This window comes from Athene noctua, chromosome 15 (assembly GCF_965140245.1).
Source record: "Athene noctua chromosome 15, bAthNoc1.hap1.1, whole genome shotgun sequence".
In the NCBI taxonomy this organism is placed as follows: Eukaryota; Metazoa; Chordata; class Aves; order Strigiformes; family Strigidae; genus Athene; species Athene noctua.
In genome coordinates, this window is record NC_134051.1 from 4054562 (window position 1) to 4069475 (window position 14914).

A 14914-nucleotide genomic window follows, 5' to 3' on the forward strand; every position below is an offset into this window, starting at 1 on the left:
TGGCTTATTCGCAACCAGTGGCTGAGGCTTGCACATCCTTTCCAGAACTAATTGAGTTTAATTTACCACTTTCTCCACCAAATAAAATGATACTGAGCAGAGTGTCTAGGTATAAAGTAGGTTCTGATGGTAAAGTCCTCACAAGCTTTTTGTTTTTCCTTGTGTTTAATTGAAAATTCATCATTCACCTGTAAAGAGGGTGTTAATCCATAATTTGGAGTGTAGGGCTCTATGTAGGAATATGAGGAAGTGTCCACACTGGCTTTCCTGCCCAGCTCTGACCAGACAAAAATTTGAGCTTTGCCAAATCCTGAATGTTTACAGCAGCTTTGGAGAGAGGCAATAAAACTGTGGATATTGGTGTTGAAGTTCTGAGTCTTCAACACATTGTGTGAGTGCTTCATTACTAGCAGGATGAGACTCTGAACCTCAGAGGAGGATAACATAACATGAGTTTTACTGTTAACCACTAACAGAAGAAGACTGCCTTGTGTCTGTCCCTCCTTTGGCCCTGGATTAGAATCTCTATTTCAGAGCTGAAGTACCTGGTAGGCTGGTACTGGCTGTTTATTCTTACCTGGAAAGCACTTCCAGTTGCAGGAGGAGGATCAACTCGTGAGGCAATGTGTTTCATGGAAGAGTTGTATCCTGGGATGGCCTCTCTGCTTCAGTGTGGGCTTTGGATAGCATCATGGAACAAAAGTGATGGAGGAATCAGCAGCTGTGTTGCTTTGGGAATGTGTCTGAAGCGTCAGCAATATCATGGAGAGTAGTGAGAGCATTTTGGCTAAGGGCCTGTGAGGGCAGCAGATGATAGGGACTGAGGGGAGACAGGTGAGTCCCTCTGAGTGAGAGAAGGGAAATCCCACTTCTTCCCTCTCCAGCACAGCAGGGCTGACCTTGATCCTTGGAGCTGTTTTGTTGTTGTGGAACTGGTGAGGGTGCTGGGACTGCCTGTTCTGCAGCCATAGATAGCATTAAACTGTATAGATCTCTGCAGATCCTCAACATAGGAAAGCCTCCATTTGATGATGATGATCTCCCCCCATGAAAGTCAGTGCTGATAGAGATGTCAGCTACTTCTTACTTCATTTAGTGCCTACTCTAACAGTGTTGTAATGTGTATCTCACAATACTAGGTCAAGCAATACTTAACATTTATCCTCTGTGTCTATGAAGTTGTTGGTCAAACTTTTTAACCTCCTCAAAGTATGAAATCAAGTTTGACCTCAGGTATTTTTATAAAACTATCATGGCTGGTGTTAATTATATTTTTATCTTTTAATTCTTTAACAGACAAACAAAAAATTCCAGCATTTCCATTATTTTACCCAGAAGTGATGTCAGACCAGGTGGCCTCAGCTCCCTTGGTCATCCTGCTTTGCCTTTTTCATCATTACGTTGGATCAGCTCTTTGTTCTCAAAGGTGGTCAGTCTCTTCTGCTGTATACACATGATTGTGAAGGCTCTGTGATTTACTTGTGTGCATGACCAGAAGGCACACCTGGCAAAGTCACTGGTTTCTAAACTTGTGCATGTATCTGTGGCCACCTCACATCAACACTGTCTGTAGGGCTTGACTAAATGTACACTGCAAACCTCAAGTGCAGGTGGAGACGGAAGAGCTCTTGAACCACCTGAACCACTCCTGAACCACCTTCTTGTCTGCCACATCTGTTGCAAAGAAAGACGGAATGCAAAATGTGTGACTTATGTCTTGTTACTCCCCTGAAGTTACATCCCACTATTTCTGCACCTTAAGGTGGAACATGAGATGTCTCTGCCTCTCCAAGTATGCACCAAAATAGTCCTTGCTTGTTCCTTGGTCCAGCTACTAGCTGGCATAGCTGTTTTTGCAGTCTTTTCTCACCTGAACCCCTTGCTACGTGGCAGATGATTTTTTTAAGCTCCAGCACCAGTCATGTTGCAACAGGAAGATGTGTACACAGCCCTGCTGTGACTGTCACCATTTAGGCACATACACCTTGCCCCCTGCTCCAGTGATGCTGTTCCAGGCAGACAGGGCTCTGACTCTTCTACTTCCCAGCAGATGCATCCTCCCGAAGCCTTCTCTCCAGGCACTGCAGTTGGTAGTGACACCTCAAGTGGTTTCCCAGGGCAACAGATCTAGTCTAGTCTTGGTTTAACCCCTTTTTTTCTTGAGAGGATGGAAGCAAATTCTGGGTGCTGGCAGGTGCAGATGTGAAGTTGGGAGCTGGAGGGTGATCTGGGAACCTGTGTGCTTTGTGTCACTTCACTGAGAAGACAAAGCAGGCAATGGTTTTACTAATAACATGGTGCTTTTGTCTGATCTGCCCCCACCCCTAGGTCTCCCACCTTGTTACTTGGGGCTGTTACAGGTATCTAGATCTGTGTTGTTGATCTCTAACTCATGCGTGTGCCAGACATCTCTATTTTAATACCTACTATATAGGCAGTGAGTATAGATCTATGAAGTAGCCTTCATCGGCACTTGCTTGGAAGGGGTGCTGGTTCTCCCTGACCCTACTTCTTCTGGAAGAAGCGGCAAATGTGTCATAGCCTGGATCCTTTGCTGCCAGCCTTGGATCAATGGAGGGAACTGCAACAAGAGGCAATTTGTAGAAGCTTGGGCCGCTGCTTTCTTGGACACACACAACACTTGTGAGCGGATTGTTGCCATCTGTGTTCTTGAGTCAGTCCAGCAGAAAACATTGATGCTACCCCCATGTTTTCTAGGCAAACCTGTGTTGCTGGCTAGAGTGTTTCTTGTTTACAGCCTCTAAGTGCCATGATTTTATTCTTTGAATGCAACTAGCATGTGTGAAAATATCATCTTGCTCTGTACTGTATATTGTATCCAGGCTGCTGGAGATGTTCAAACTCTCAGTTCCTGGGATTTGTCTTTTTTTATACTAGCACTTTGGGTGTATTCTAGCTTGATTTGCTGTTCTGACCTAGGTGAACCTCTGGCAGAAGTTTTGTTTGGAGCTCTCTGAGTACTTCAGACAGGAATACAAGTGTATGCTATAGTGATTCACTAGAGTTACATTAGTACAAGTATGTATGTTAGGTATTTGATTATACTGCTCTTAAATTTTATTTTGTACCTTCTGTATTAAATTGATGAAGCTGAACATTTCATTCTTGTTCAGTGTGGTGTTAAGTAAAATTCATGCCGGAACTCTCTTAATTAGGCAGCAGTTATTACATCTCAGTGAACTCGGTAAATAAGGATTCCCTTGACAATTTTTAGAGTGAATTATGGAGGTATGTCTAACCCATTTCTGAGTATTTTCAACAGTGCAGCATATTCATCGAGGCTGTTTAATGAAGGGAGAGGCCGACTGATACTGTGAAGTTGGAGACAGTGCCAAGCTTTTCCTGAATAGTTTAGCTGCTTGGCTTTGACCCAAGCATCGTGGCAATTAAGGTAATACTGATAGACAAGTGAGGCTGGAGCTGGGCAGCAAATCAAGTAGTGTTCTACACCTCTCAAAGGCAACCTGCTGCATTCACTGTTCCTACACGGTGTGTGAACTAACGGTGATACCTACAGTGGTAGAATTACAGTGAGAGTTCAGTTTATGTATGAGAATCTGCTTCTGCCCTGCCAGTGAATCACCTCCGTTCTGTCTGGCACTGCCTTTCAAGGCAGGGAGGATTTTCTCATGGTGTGTTGTGTTGACTGCTTGTTCCAGGATCTGCTGGTCTCCCCGGCCACTCCTGGCACACTGTAACTCACAGCTTGCCCATGGCCGAAGCTGACTGCCCTGGAGCTTGCTTCATACCACCTTCTTCACCAGATTTGTTACCTGCCTTTTCCAGCAGTAGGGAGAAGCAGTAGTACTGGGCAGTGGCGATCACCCAGTGGAATCCAGCTGTATGGTAGCCCATAGCCAAATTTTTTGTTTTGTTAATTGATATAACTTTTAAACTCATTCTTGTATGAGTTATCATGTGTCTGTTATGCAGTTGAATGTGTTAATTTTTGTTCATACAATGCAATAAATGTGTGCAAGCTTCAGTCATTAGCAGCATCAAAGGTTTAGTTGGTGATTGGTACATTTAAAGGTATTATTATTTCTGATCTGAATATCATCTTCTGTGTGATACTGGAGGTACCTTTTCTTGAGCTTCAGGAGTTCTTTGTGTTACAGAAACCTTGTTTTTTCCCTGTCACGCACCATTTCATTTACAGAGTTAAAAGAATTAGGCTTTAGACTTTTTAGGCCCATGCAGGATTTCTTCAGCCCAAATACTGAGCCTACTGTGAAGGTTTAAAAGGAAGGAGAATGTTTCTTCTCCTAAAGGTTTGACATTCAGGAGTTCACTTTCCTGTCTCATTCTGTGTCCTGGCACTGTAAGGCTGGGTGAGATCACTCACCACCATTGTTACATAATTCACTTTAATAACTTCAGTCAAATCTTGGAAGAACCTTCCTCAGAGGAAAGAGTGGAAATCTGAGAAGCCCCAGGTGGAAGTCCATGGTGCCCTGACTGCCCAGAACACCTAGATTGGAATACTCTTGTCCTGATTTCCAGAGTGATCTTGATAGTATCTCATAAATACACGTTCTAATTCTCCGGTATTGTCTTTCAGGTATAAAGATGATGTTGACAGTCCTACTGAGGAGAACGGGAAGCAGAAGGTCCTGTACAGCCTGGAGTTCACGTTTGATGCGGATGCCCGTGTTGCCATCACAATCTACTGCCAGGCTACAGAAGAGTTTGTTGGTGGCATGGCAGTGTAAGTCCTGGGCCTGTGGGCATGTGGAAGGGCACAGGAGCTCTCAGGTGATAAGCCCGTCAAACATCTCTCATTAGTCACCCCCAAGGGCAGTGCTGCCACAGATGGTGGAGAGGGAAATCGCTTCTTTTTTTGTTTTGTTTTTTATATATACTGATAACACTGAATATTGCTTTCACTTCTCCTCCAGATAGCCAATATCCTCTCTTGTTCCCTTTTTGGTTTGTTTTTTGGGTGTGGGGAAACCATTCTGTGTGCAACAAAGGAGAGGAACTCAAAGCTGTATGCTTTGTCAGCAAGATGTTCTATGAAATTAAAAAAACCAACCACCCTTCCCTTCAAATACTACCTGTTTTTTTTCCAGATTACCTAACTCGCTGGATATCTGTGTTCCCTGTGGCGGGAGCATCTGGGCCACAGAAAATGTTCAGTCTGACATTTACATAGCAAGTCTGTGTCATTGAGGCCTAAAGCCCCTTTTGGGATAAATGACCACCTCAACACAGGCTGTTGTGAGATGGCTGTCGGGAAGATTTGCTGTTTGAAACCCTGTCTGTTTCCTGCCCCATACACATATTAGCCTTTGACTAGCTGTAGAAAGAATGGTCAAAACATCATCTGTGGAGTCTTTCTTATATCCTGGTAGTGCAACCCTACAGATTTCAAAACCTTTTAACCTTAATCGGCACATTTAAACCATTCCAATCAACAGTGTATCCCATAAGACCTACAAAAGATTTCCTCTCTGTAGTAAGAGCTAAGGTGGCTGAAACATGCTCTCCCTGGTGTGAATTGGGTACACGTGAGCTGCTGATACCTTACGGCAGGCTTCTGATGGCCATGGGACAAAGACTTCTTTTTATTCTATGGGTAAAGGAAGCTTTAGGCTGCAGAAGCTCTTGGCTTCCTCTAGTAGAGGCTTTTGGCTGAGCAGCGGCTCTGTGCACGTAGTGCTGACGGCTTCTGCAGTGGTGCTCTGGATTTGGGGGTAAACTTATGTTTTATTGAAGTGATCTGCAGAGGTTTCAGGAGGGAGAAATTTGTATGACAAATCATAAAATGGCTTAAGTGTTTTATGCAAAGTATAAACATCCCACTAATGATCAATGAATCCTCTATTTTTAGAAATGAGAAAATCTCAATGCTCCCATCCAGATGTGCATTCCTCCAAACTGGAGGATATCCCGATACAGAATTTTTGTTTAGGTCCTTTCTCTTCTTCTGTTGAAGCCTATGGCTGCCTTTATTTTGGGGAGGTCATAAATTATCTCCTTTTAAGTGCTTGAAAAATATCTCTCGACAAACTCTGAAAACGCTTTCTATTTAGGTCCAGTTTTTCCTGAGCAGAGCTGAATGCAGCAGGATACCTTAGAAATCCTGATAAAATTTCCATGTTCTTCTCTTAAGTCCTTAGGTTTCCTGTGAATTTAGTGCTAGTGAAGGTGTTGGAATGGCAGCCTTGGAGATTGAAGTCCTCTTTTCCTAATACAGGTACAACGTGGAGAGGTGGCCAGTGTCCCTTGTGCTGCCCTGCAGTGTTCATTGTTTTTTGACCTAAGAAGGAAACTGTCTATGGGCTAATGGAAAGAACTGAGGGCCTCTATGGCCAGGGTGGATGTATTTACATTGCCAGACTTCAGCCTTGGCTTAAATCAGCAAGTCTTGTTTTTAATGTTGATTTTAATCTTGTTTTGCATATTCCCTTGTTGACTTACCTCGAAGGAGAATTTGTCACTGGTCAGTAACAATGAAACATTTGCATTTATAACTCAGTGTAAGCTTTGTATCAAACTTTGTGCTACATTTTATAAAGAGCTTAAATCTGTAAATAATATGCATATAGTTTAAAATGTATTTTTTTCAGACTCCTCATTTTGCATGTTGTTATGTCAAAATGGCAAAAAAGAAAATTCTGCTAAAAAGAAAAGATACATTTTATTTTTAACCTGACTTGAACCAAGCTGTGTTGGGATGGAAATGCAACTGAATCACCTAAGACCAGCAGTGTAGCATTCTTGTTGGTTAAACTGCTCTGTGTTGGACTCTTAAGAGACCGTCTTGTGAAGTTGTGCCTTGAATAATAATTGCTTAATGGAAGTATTATAGTTACCAAATATAACTGTTTCTGGACAGAGTGTGTTTTCAGTCTTTTGTAACTAGTAGCTCTCCTCTCAGAACTCTGTCAGTTGATTGGAGGAGGAAAACACAGTTTCTGGTTCACTTAAGAACACGTTTTACTGAAATTTAGTGCCATGCACTAAGCCAGTGACTGTCACCAGTGCTGCTGAGTGTTCTCTAAAGCTTATGCAGCAAACATGAACTACCTAATTGCTTTTTAAATTTAATTTGAACAGTTCCTAGGTAGAGTTTCTAAAAGTTAACACGACTGACAACTTCAAATAATTTTTTTTTTTTTAATATGAATTTTTTAATCCACCCTGTCCATGGTTCACTGAGAGACGGATCTCTGTTCAGATGACGGAGAAGAAGCCTTTGTTCATGAATCCTACCTGCCTCTGCACGAAACCAGGATCAGTAGTCAGCAATCATTACCTCACTAACGAAAAGTAGTTGACAATACTATGCTGCCTTGCTAGGGTGGCAGCAGTCCCCAGTGCACTAAACCATTACGTGAAAAGTCAAAGCACTTGGAGTCAGCTCTTGCTTCCACTGTTGGCCTTTTATTTAATAAATCATACTTTAATTTCCCCATAGTACAGGAGTGATGAACTGTCTGTCTCTGCTCTGGAGTGCTTGGACAATGAATGTTATATACGTGTGGCGTGTAGGGGGCTGCACCAGAAGCCAGGGAACCTTTTGAAAGGCATGATCCTGATTTCATGCAGATGTGTAGGTAATAAGGGCTGGGGGAAGTGAGATACAAATATAGACTTTATAAGCTGCTTTAATTCAACCCAGGCTATTTTTCCATGTGGAAGTGGCTCATGAAGCACGTCTTGGGGCTAGTGCAGCTGCCCGAAGTAAGCATCTCTGCTTCTCTGGTTTTGCTGGCTGCTAGTAAAAACCTTTTGAAGCTCTGATTTCAGCTTTGCAAAGCAATTCTGAAAGGGCAGTGCTATAATTACTTTGATTTATTCTTTTCAAATTCTAGTGGAAAAAAAAATCTGGGCTGCATTCTTAGAGCTCTAAGTGGAACGAGTGCATTTTTAGTGCACTAATAGGAATGCAGTTTCCCCCTGCCTGGGCTGGTAGTTTTTCCTTTTTTTCAATTTCTTTTGGTGCCAACAGCTACATTCAAGGAACAAGCATGTGCAAAAGCTGCACTGTGTAGAAATTCAAAACTTTTTCTATTGCTGTGTCCAGCACTTGATTGGGAAGAAGATGCTCTTTAAAACAAAACACTTTTTTTTTCCACTCTCCTAAATTGATGCTAAATCCTAAAATGGGAGAAACTTTCTGGACCCTTGTCAAAAGCAGAAATTTTCTCCTAGTCCCCAGCCTGCAGCATGGCTCCTTAGAAGCGCTGAACAAGTTATTCTTGCTTCTCTGCTGAAACAACCACTGATCCTGATAGTATCAGTGCTCCTGCTCATGTGGAACTCCTGCTAGGAACATTGTTACGTTCATCTAATTTGGGGTGAGAGGAGAGAGGGGTGGGAAGGTGGCTCTCCCTGAGCAGAGGCATTGCTTGTTGTAGAGCCTCTGCTCATCCGAGAGCCACAACGCTCTGTGTGTCGTGGGCCAGCCTTCAGGATTAGCTGGTCTCCATGACCAAAGGGAAGCCTTTCTCTCTGCAAGCCAGGAAGCTTCCTCCTGGAGTTGTTTGGGCTCAATTTAAAAGCTGGTGGCTTTATCAGTATGTGCTGCCTGTCCAAACTTGTCTCGACGGAGCATTCAGCAGACTTTCCCAGGTAATTGTGCTCAGCTATACCATTTCCCAGCCAAGATCTTGGCAACATGTAGCTCCCAACTGCTGCCTGTCTCTTGTTCTGAACTGTTGAACTCTGAGTTTTGCGGGGAGCTGTATCGTCACCGCTGTGGGACCACAGTTGACCAGTGCAGCCTGGAGAAGGTGGACGTGTGGCTGCTGGTGATTGTAGAGGTGTCTTCACCTCTGCAGGCCCATGCCCAAGGGAAGTTGGGCAAAGCAGTTTCTGGTGCTAGTGCGGATATCTGTAGGAGCCTCTTGGGTGAAATGGGAATTAGTTTAACTCTAGAGGGGCCTGCTGCTCTTCTGGATATCTTTTGCGTGTTTGCTTTGTGGTGAGCCTAAAGACTCTTTAGAGTAAAACACATCAGTTCTCAGAGGACCAGCTAGTGCATTACCCCAGGGGTAACTGAGACCAGATCTGCTGATGTCCAGAGTCTCTTTAATGGCATGGAATTAGCAGTTACCTGCCTCTGAACAGCTCAGGACCACTGATAGCCTCAGTTTTATTTAATTTTCTCGTTGTGTCCATTTTCTTTGGTTTTGGAAATCAGCAAACTGTTCTGCTGTGCTTCTGTTTCCTGTGGTAATCCCTCCAGTGAGCTTTAACAAAGCCTCTTCCCTAAGGATCCGCTCTCATCTTTGGTCAGTGGTGAGTGTGCTCTTGGGGAGTTGGTCTGTGATCTGGCTGGCTTGGAGAGAGTGATATTTCTCAGTTTGTGTTTTCCTTTGGCTTCAGTTTCCCAACAGCTGTGTAGAAAGCAGGGAATATCCTGGTTGGGGAAACCAGTTCGACTGCTCACCCGTGAGGACAAGCCTTGGATCGCTTAGTGTCACTGAGGCACAGCAATACCTGTCAGTTTTAAAAATGTCCTACAAAGATAAATTTGCTGTCAGAATCCATGATGCTAACTGGGTTTTAAGACTAGTCAGCTGGAGAGGCGGCTCTGTGCCTGTGGTGGAGGTGATCGGCATGTGCAGCAAGAAGTGTTCAGCCATCTTGGCCAAAAGGCAAAGGGTGACCAGGATGAGCCTTGTCTAAATGGCATGAGAATCTCTGTCTTAGCATATAGGAGGCACAAACGTGCAGGTGTGCAAGCTGTACGTTGACTACTTGTTAGTGATTGCCCAATAAGCATGTAATTTTCCCCCAGATAAGCAAGGGGTACTTTACATCGCAGTACTCCTCAGCAGCTCCTCAAGAATAGTTGAAGGACTCCCAGTTTGTAGCCTGCTTTTCCTGCAGTAACTGGTTCATGAGTTTGTACCCTTAGATTAGTCTTTGGTTTAGGAGACAGGTATGTTTTTTGGAGCAGGCTGCAGAGATGTTCATACTCTTTTTGTGTGCTCTATGAATGCATCCTTTCCTTTTCTAGCAAAAGCCTTGACATGCACACTATTAGCCTGTTCCTGGGAGGGGGCCCCTGGGACTTTTCCAGCTGTAGGTATCCTGCTGACTAGCAAGAAGAATTGTGTAGTTAAAACATGACAGCAGCGGTTGTTTCCTTGGGGGAAGAAGTCAAACCAGCCCTGTAGCTGGAAGCACTTAAAACAGCCAGCTCTATAGACTTGTGCAATCCAGGCAGATCAAGAGCTGATGATAAATATGACATGAGAGGTTTGAGTTTTGCAGCCCATTCTTACGAAAAACGATCTTCCTCTTGGACAGAAAAGGTTCTCTTCCATATCTAGTAATGTTGCCAAGCTCTGTTTTCTCATTATAAAGAGAAAACACAATGAAAATAGGTCAGCCTAGCTCTGGAATCCTTGCCCTTTTTCAGGGCTGTGCTGCTTGTGTTGCTGGTGCACAAATGGATGTACTGGATATTTTTTATTTTTTTTTAAATCTCATTTCCTTGTTTGTTTTGCAATGCCTGCTACATTCATTGCAAACATCCTATCACAGTCTCTTACGCTGACGGTGGACGTGACACTGCAATGATTATATGTTCTGGCTGCATGTGGAAGTTTGAGTAGTGGGTTCACAAAATGAGATCCAACTGAAACGGGTAGCTCAGCGCATGGCTGTTCTCACTAAAGCTTGTGTAGGAGAGACAGAGGCACTCAGATATTTCTTTGGTTATTTAATAGCCTCTGTCTGTTCAGGGCCTTTGAAAGGTGCTCTTGCTGCTTTCGGCTGTGGACTGTGGTGATTAATATGAATTCTTTGTGCAGAGAGATTTCTTCTGTGTGAAGAAATCAGAGGTGAGTGCTGTTTTTTGCTAGGCACAAGCCTTTACAGCCAAAGCCTGCTTTGATCCAGGCAGACACCAGTCCCCAAGGGAATGCTGTAGTGTGCAAAGTTCACAGGCTGGAGAGCTAAATTCTGGAGATTTCACTGAGCAGACAAACCCTCAGTCTTTAATAAGAGTTCTGGCCCTTGTGCCTCTCTGTGTAGTTGTTGTATAAGCTGCCAGCTTTGAAGCCTGGTTGGAGTCATGAGCACGCTGCTCTCACCAGTAAATTCAGCAGCTGAAGGCAGACCTCTGCAGGTGCTGGAGTGGGATATGGGCAGCAGCGTTTCAGCTGCGTGGTAAGGTTTCTTCCTGGCCTTGAGTGGAAACTCAGTCCTGGGAGGAAGCAGGAGGGGAGGAAAAGACTGGCAGGGACTGCAGTGCACCACCTTAGCAGCTAGGTAACCTCCAAACTCCGTGTGGGACTCTCTCTGGGTTGGATCTTGCCTGTTCTGACTGAGACCCAGGGCTTTGGCCTTCTTGTATTTTGGTAGTGTTTCTTTTATCAATAAAAATCACTTTGAATTGAGACACTTGTTCAACTTCCCTCTTCCCCTAAAGCTGACCTGTAAGAGCCTGGCCCAAAATGAAGGGGGAGTGTGCAGGTGAGAGAGAGAGGGAGATCAGTGTGCTTGTTCCTGGCCCCTTTGAACACCAGCAGAACATGACTGGCTCCCTCCTCAACACCTGTAAGTGGATATGGCACCTGCCAGGCAGTCCCAGCTTGCAGCAGTGAAGAACTGGTTCCCGAGTACCCTTTAAAGCTCTTGTGTGACTCTGCCTTCAGTAACTCTGCCTTGTCCTCAGTTCACTGCAAATTGCCATGCAACATGCATAGCTGTTACTAAAGAAAGAGGACTCTTATTTTGTCCACAGGCTCTTCAAAGTGCAAACTGTCTCTCAGCTGTTACTAGTCAAAACCAGTACCTTGGGGCCACATTGCTACGTGGATCCTGCTTTTCTTTGAGGAATGGGGTCTGGACAGTGCTCTGTGTAACTCTGAGGCAAACTGGGTAGGATCCTCACTTGGTGCTTCTCAGTCAGGGGTCCCAGCATGTTTGTGGTAACAGGAACCATTTTTTGTCTGTCCAAGGCAGCCCCAGTGCCTCAGCAGAGCTGAGCATGAGGAGCGCAGCAGTGAAGAAGTCTGCACGATTTGGGACTGGAGCCCTGCTGAGAACTTCCCCAGGCATTGAACAGGGATGAGCGAGAGGAGGAAACACATTCGTGTTGTGTCTCCAGTGAGCATGTAGCAACAGAATTTTAACTCTGCTTAGCCAGAGGTTCCTGAACACTAGCATGCCACTGATGTCTTGGGAGCTACTTAAGGTCTACAGGTGCCCAGTACCAAGTCTGGACTGCGTACAGGGAGGAGCCTGCTTGAGCCACAGGCTGAGTTTCTCTGTTCAGGCAGTGAGTGCTTCTCAGCTGATGGTGGAGGAGTGAGACTGGGGAATAATTTTAGTTTGTTTCCTGTTCTCTCAGAAATCACTGTGATGTAGCCACAGGGCTTCTCATCTGCTGGTTCTCCAATACACAGCTGGTTGTGGGGGAGGAAGGAGTCAGTGCAAAGTGTAAGCTTTGTTTTGTGGGAGTAAAGGTGTGTCAAAGAGCTTACAGGGGGAAGTGGGCTGCATGAATCCTGAGGACAGAGATAAGGGCTGCAGCTGCAGTCAGCAGTGTGGGACCTCACATTGCTAGTGATTCTCATGCTGTCAGGGGTACCTGAGCAAACAAGCAGGTTTAAAAAATGTGACTGGGGATTTGTTTGGTCCAGTCCTAATAGAAGAGACCTCACTTCTCCATTGTCCTGAGCTGCTCTTGATTGCAAGGTGATTTTGTTAGACCTCCTATCTGGATGGAGACCTGGCCCAGTGCAGTCTGAGAAATAGCAGCCCAAACATTCAGATTTCAGCCTTTATGCAGGGAGAGGCAGTGGATCGCTTCTTTGCTGTCCTTTATTCTTAATACATGCTCTCTTTTTCTGTAACATACCTGCACAGCTCTACAAAATTTCTCTGCTATTGTTTGCTGTAAGCCCACAGCAGCACAGACAGGGACTAGAAGACTCAGGAATACTGCAGATGCCAACCGTAAGGGCTGGGTAGAGACCACTTAGACACTAATGTGCAGGATGCTTGCTTTGTAACAGCTTAACAAGTCGTCCTCCTGTGCAGCATGAGGAGTGTGTACTTGTGTGGTGGATGCTGTGCATCACTTTAGCAAGATGATCGATCCTGTGACAATCTGGGATCACCAGCACTTCCATGGATTTCACCAGGCTCTTGTCCCACTGGTGCTCAGCAGCCTCAGCACTGGCTGCTGACTGGAGGTCTCCCGTGTTGTCTGGGTGTTCAAATCCAAGTCTGACGTGTTTTGGCAATGGGGGCTAGGCAGCCACACAGTCCAAAACTTAAAGCTCACTTGGGGAAGCCTCCTTGATATTTTTGTCATAATCTTCAGCTCAGAAGATCGATGTACTTGGTTTATTTTTTTTCTCAGGGGTGGTGAGAGCGACAAGTCTATGCGAGTATTGTTCTACCCTATCCTCTTTGGAACAGTGTTACTTGTTTTCCCATTGTAGACTGGTTTGGGCTGCAAGTGCAGGTCGTCCAGCCTTCCTGGCACTCATTATCAGCATGTTTACACCCCTTTCCCAGTGCTGTTGTGGTGCATGTCATCCAGGCCGTCTCTGACCTCCACTCTCGTCTCCACACTTTATTTCTAGTAGGTTCCTGACTTGCTGTCACCTTAGATAAGTCACTGTTCCGTCCCCTGCTTTCCCAGCTGTAGAAGGAGAATTGTGCCTTTCTGCAGAGCTGGGAAGCTTTGAGAGTGCCACAAAGGAGCTAGATACAGGCTTGCACTATTCATTGTGCTTGACAACTCAGTAAATAAAACTTCACTCAATTGCTTGCTCTGTAATTCACACATAAAAGACCTGTCATCCTGATCTCCTACACCATGGTTTAAATGCGAAGGGTGGAGTGAGACCTAGTAAAGCAGCACAATTTCAGCTCAGTACAGAATGGTCTTTAAGGGTAAGGTATTGTCATAAATAGCACAATGCACCTGCCTTGGCAGGAATAGCGGGGTGCACGCGGTGAACCTGGCCTACATCATAGCCTTCCAGAATTTATTGTGCATCTTGTGTGACACTTGATAAGCCTTCTGGATCCTCAGAAGGTGCAGGAATTACACTAGCTTTCCAGAGAAAGACAGTGGTTTGTGTCAGTGGGGACTGGTTTTTCCTCCTTGGGTTTGACAGGAATTAAATATTCATCAGCTTCTGGTATCCAGGTTCTTATACCTTCAGCTGCAAAATGCATCATGCTTTAAGGCTCTGTGTTACAGTGCTGTCTGGCCTGAGCCTGGAGGGCAACCTGCTGTCTCTGTAGACTCTTGCACACTGGCAGCAGGTAGCTGCCAGAGCTATAGCTCTTGAGTGTAAAGTTTCTACAGCATTGCTTAAAGCTGAGTTTTAAGGTCCAGGCATGTCCTCTCTAATCATCTCTGCTATCCTCCAGCCCAGTCTTCACATCTCTGGTGTGATGTTCAGTTCTGCAGTTCTTGGTTGACTTTGCCCTGTGGGCTTTTCCCACGGTTTTTGCTTTACCCCCTCTGGAAGTGAACTGCCACAGCCCTCTTGCTCCTTGCTTACAGAAACTAGAAAGCATTACATCAGATGTAGAAAAGCTTTGTATTTCCATACTCTTCTGGGGTGCTGTGCTTCTTTACAAAGTCTAGCTAGGCTGATGGAACTTGGAGCTTTCCAACCTTTGCTTACGTACCTGGTGATTTGTAAGCTGTGCCTGTGTTTCAGAACAGCTGAATGTCCTCAAAAGTACAGAATCCTGTTTTTCAAACACGGATTCTATTTTCTTTGCCTCTCTGCACACTATTAACTGCTCTGCTTGACAGACTCTGTACTGAATCAGCCACATCAAATGTTTCGATCTCCTCTGGTGTTGTCTCCTTTGCAGGGCTGGCAGTAGTACTGCCCATGTTACTCCTTGAGAAATGGAATCAGCAAAATCTGAGGAGCTGGTTGTCAGGGGATCC

General features: G+C 44.8%; 1 protein-coding gene across 4 annotated transcripts in view; it reads left to right on the plus strand.

Moving 5' to 3' along the window:
- Positions 1-14914, plus strand: part of MGRN1 (mahogunin ring finger 1) — a 55982-nt gene that overhangs the window by 12723 nt on the left and 28345 nt on the right. For all 4 annotated transcript variants that reach the window (XM_074919462.1, XM_074919460.1, XM_074919463.1 and 1 more), the window contains exon 4: positions 4583-4729. In XM_074919462.1, the coding sequence (XP_074775563.1) occupies positions 4583-4729 (147 nt within the window). The remainder of the gene's footprint in view (positions 1-4582; positions 4730-14914) is intronic.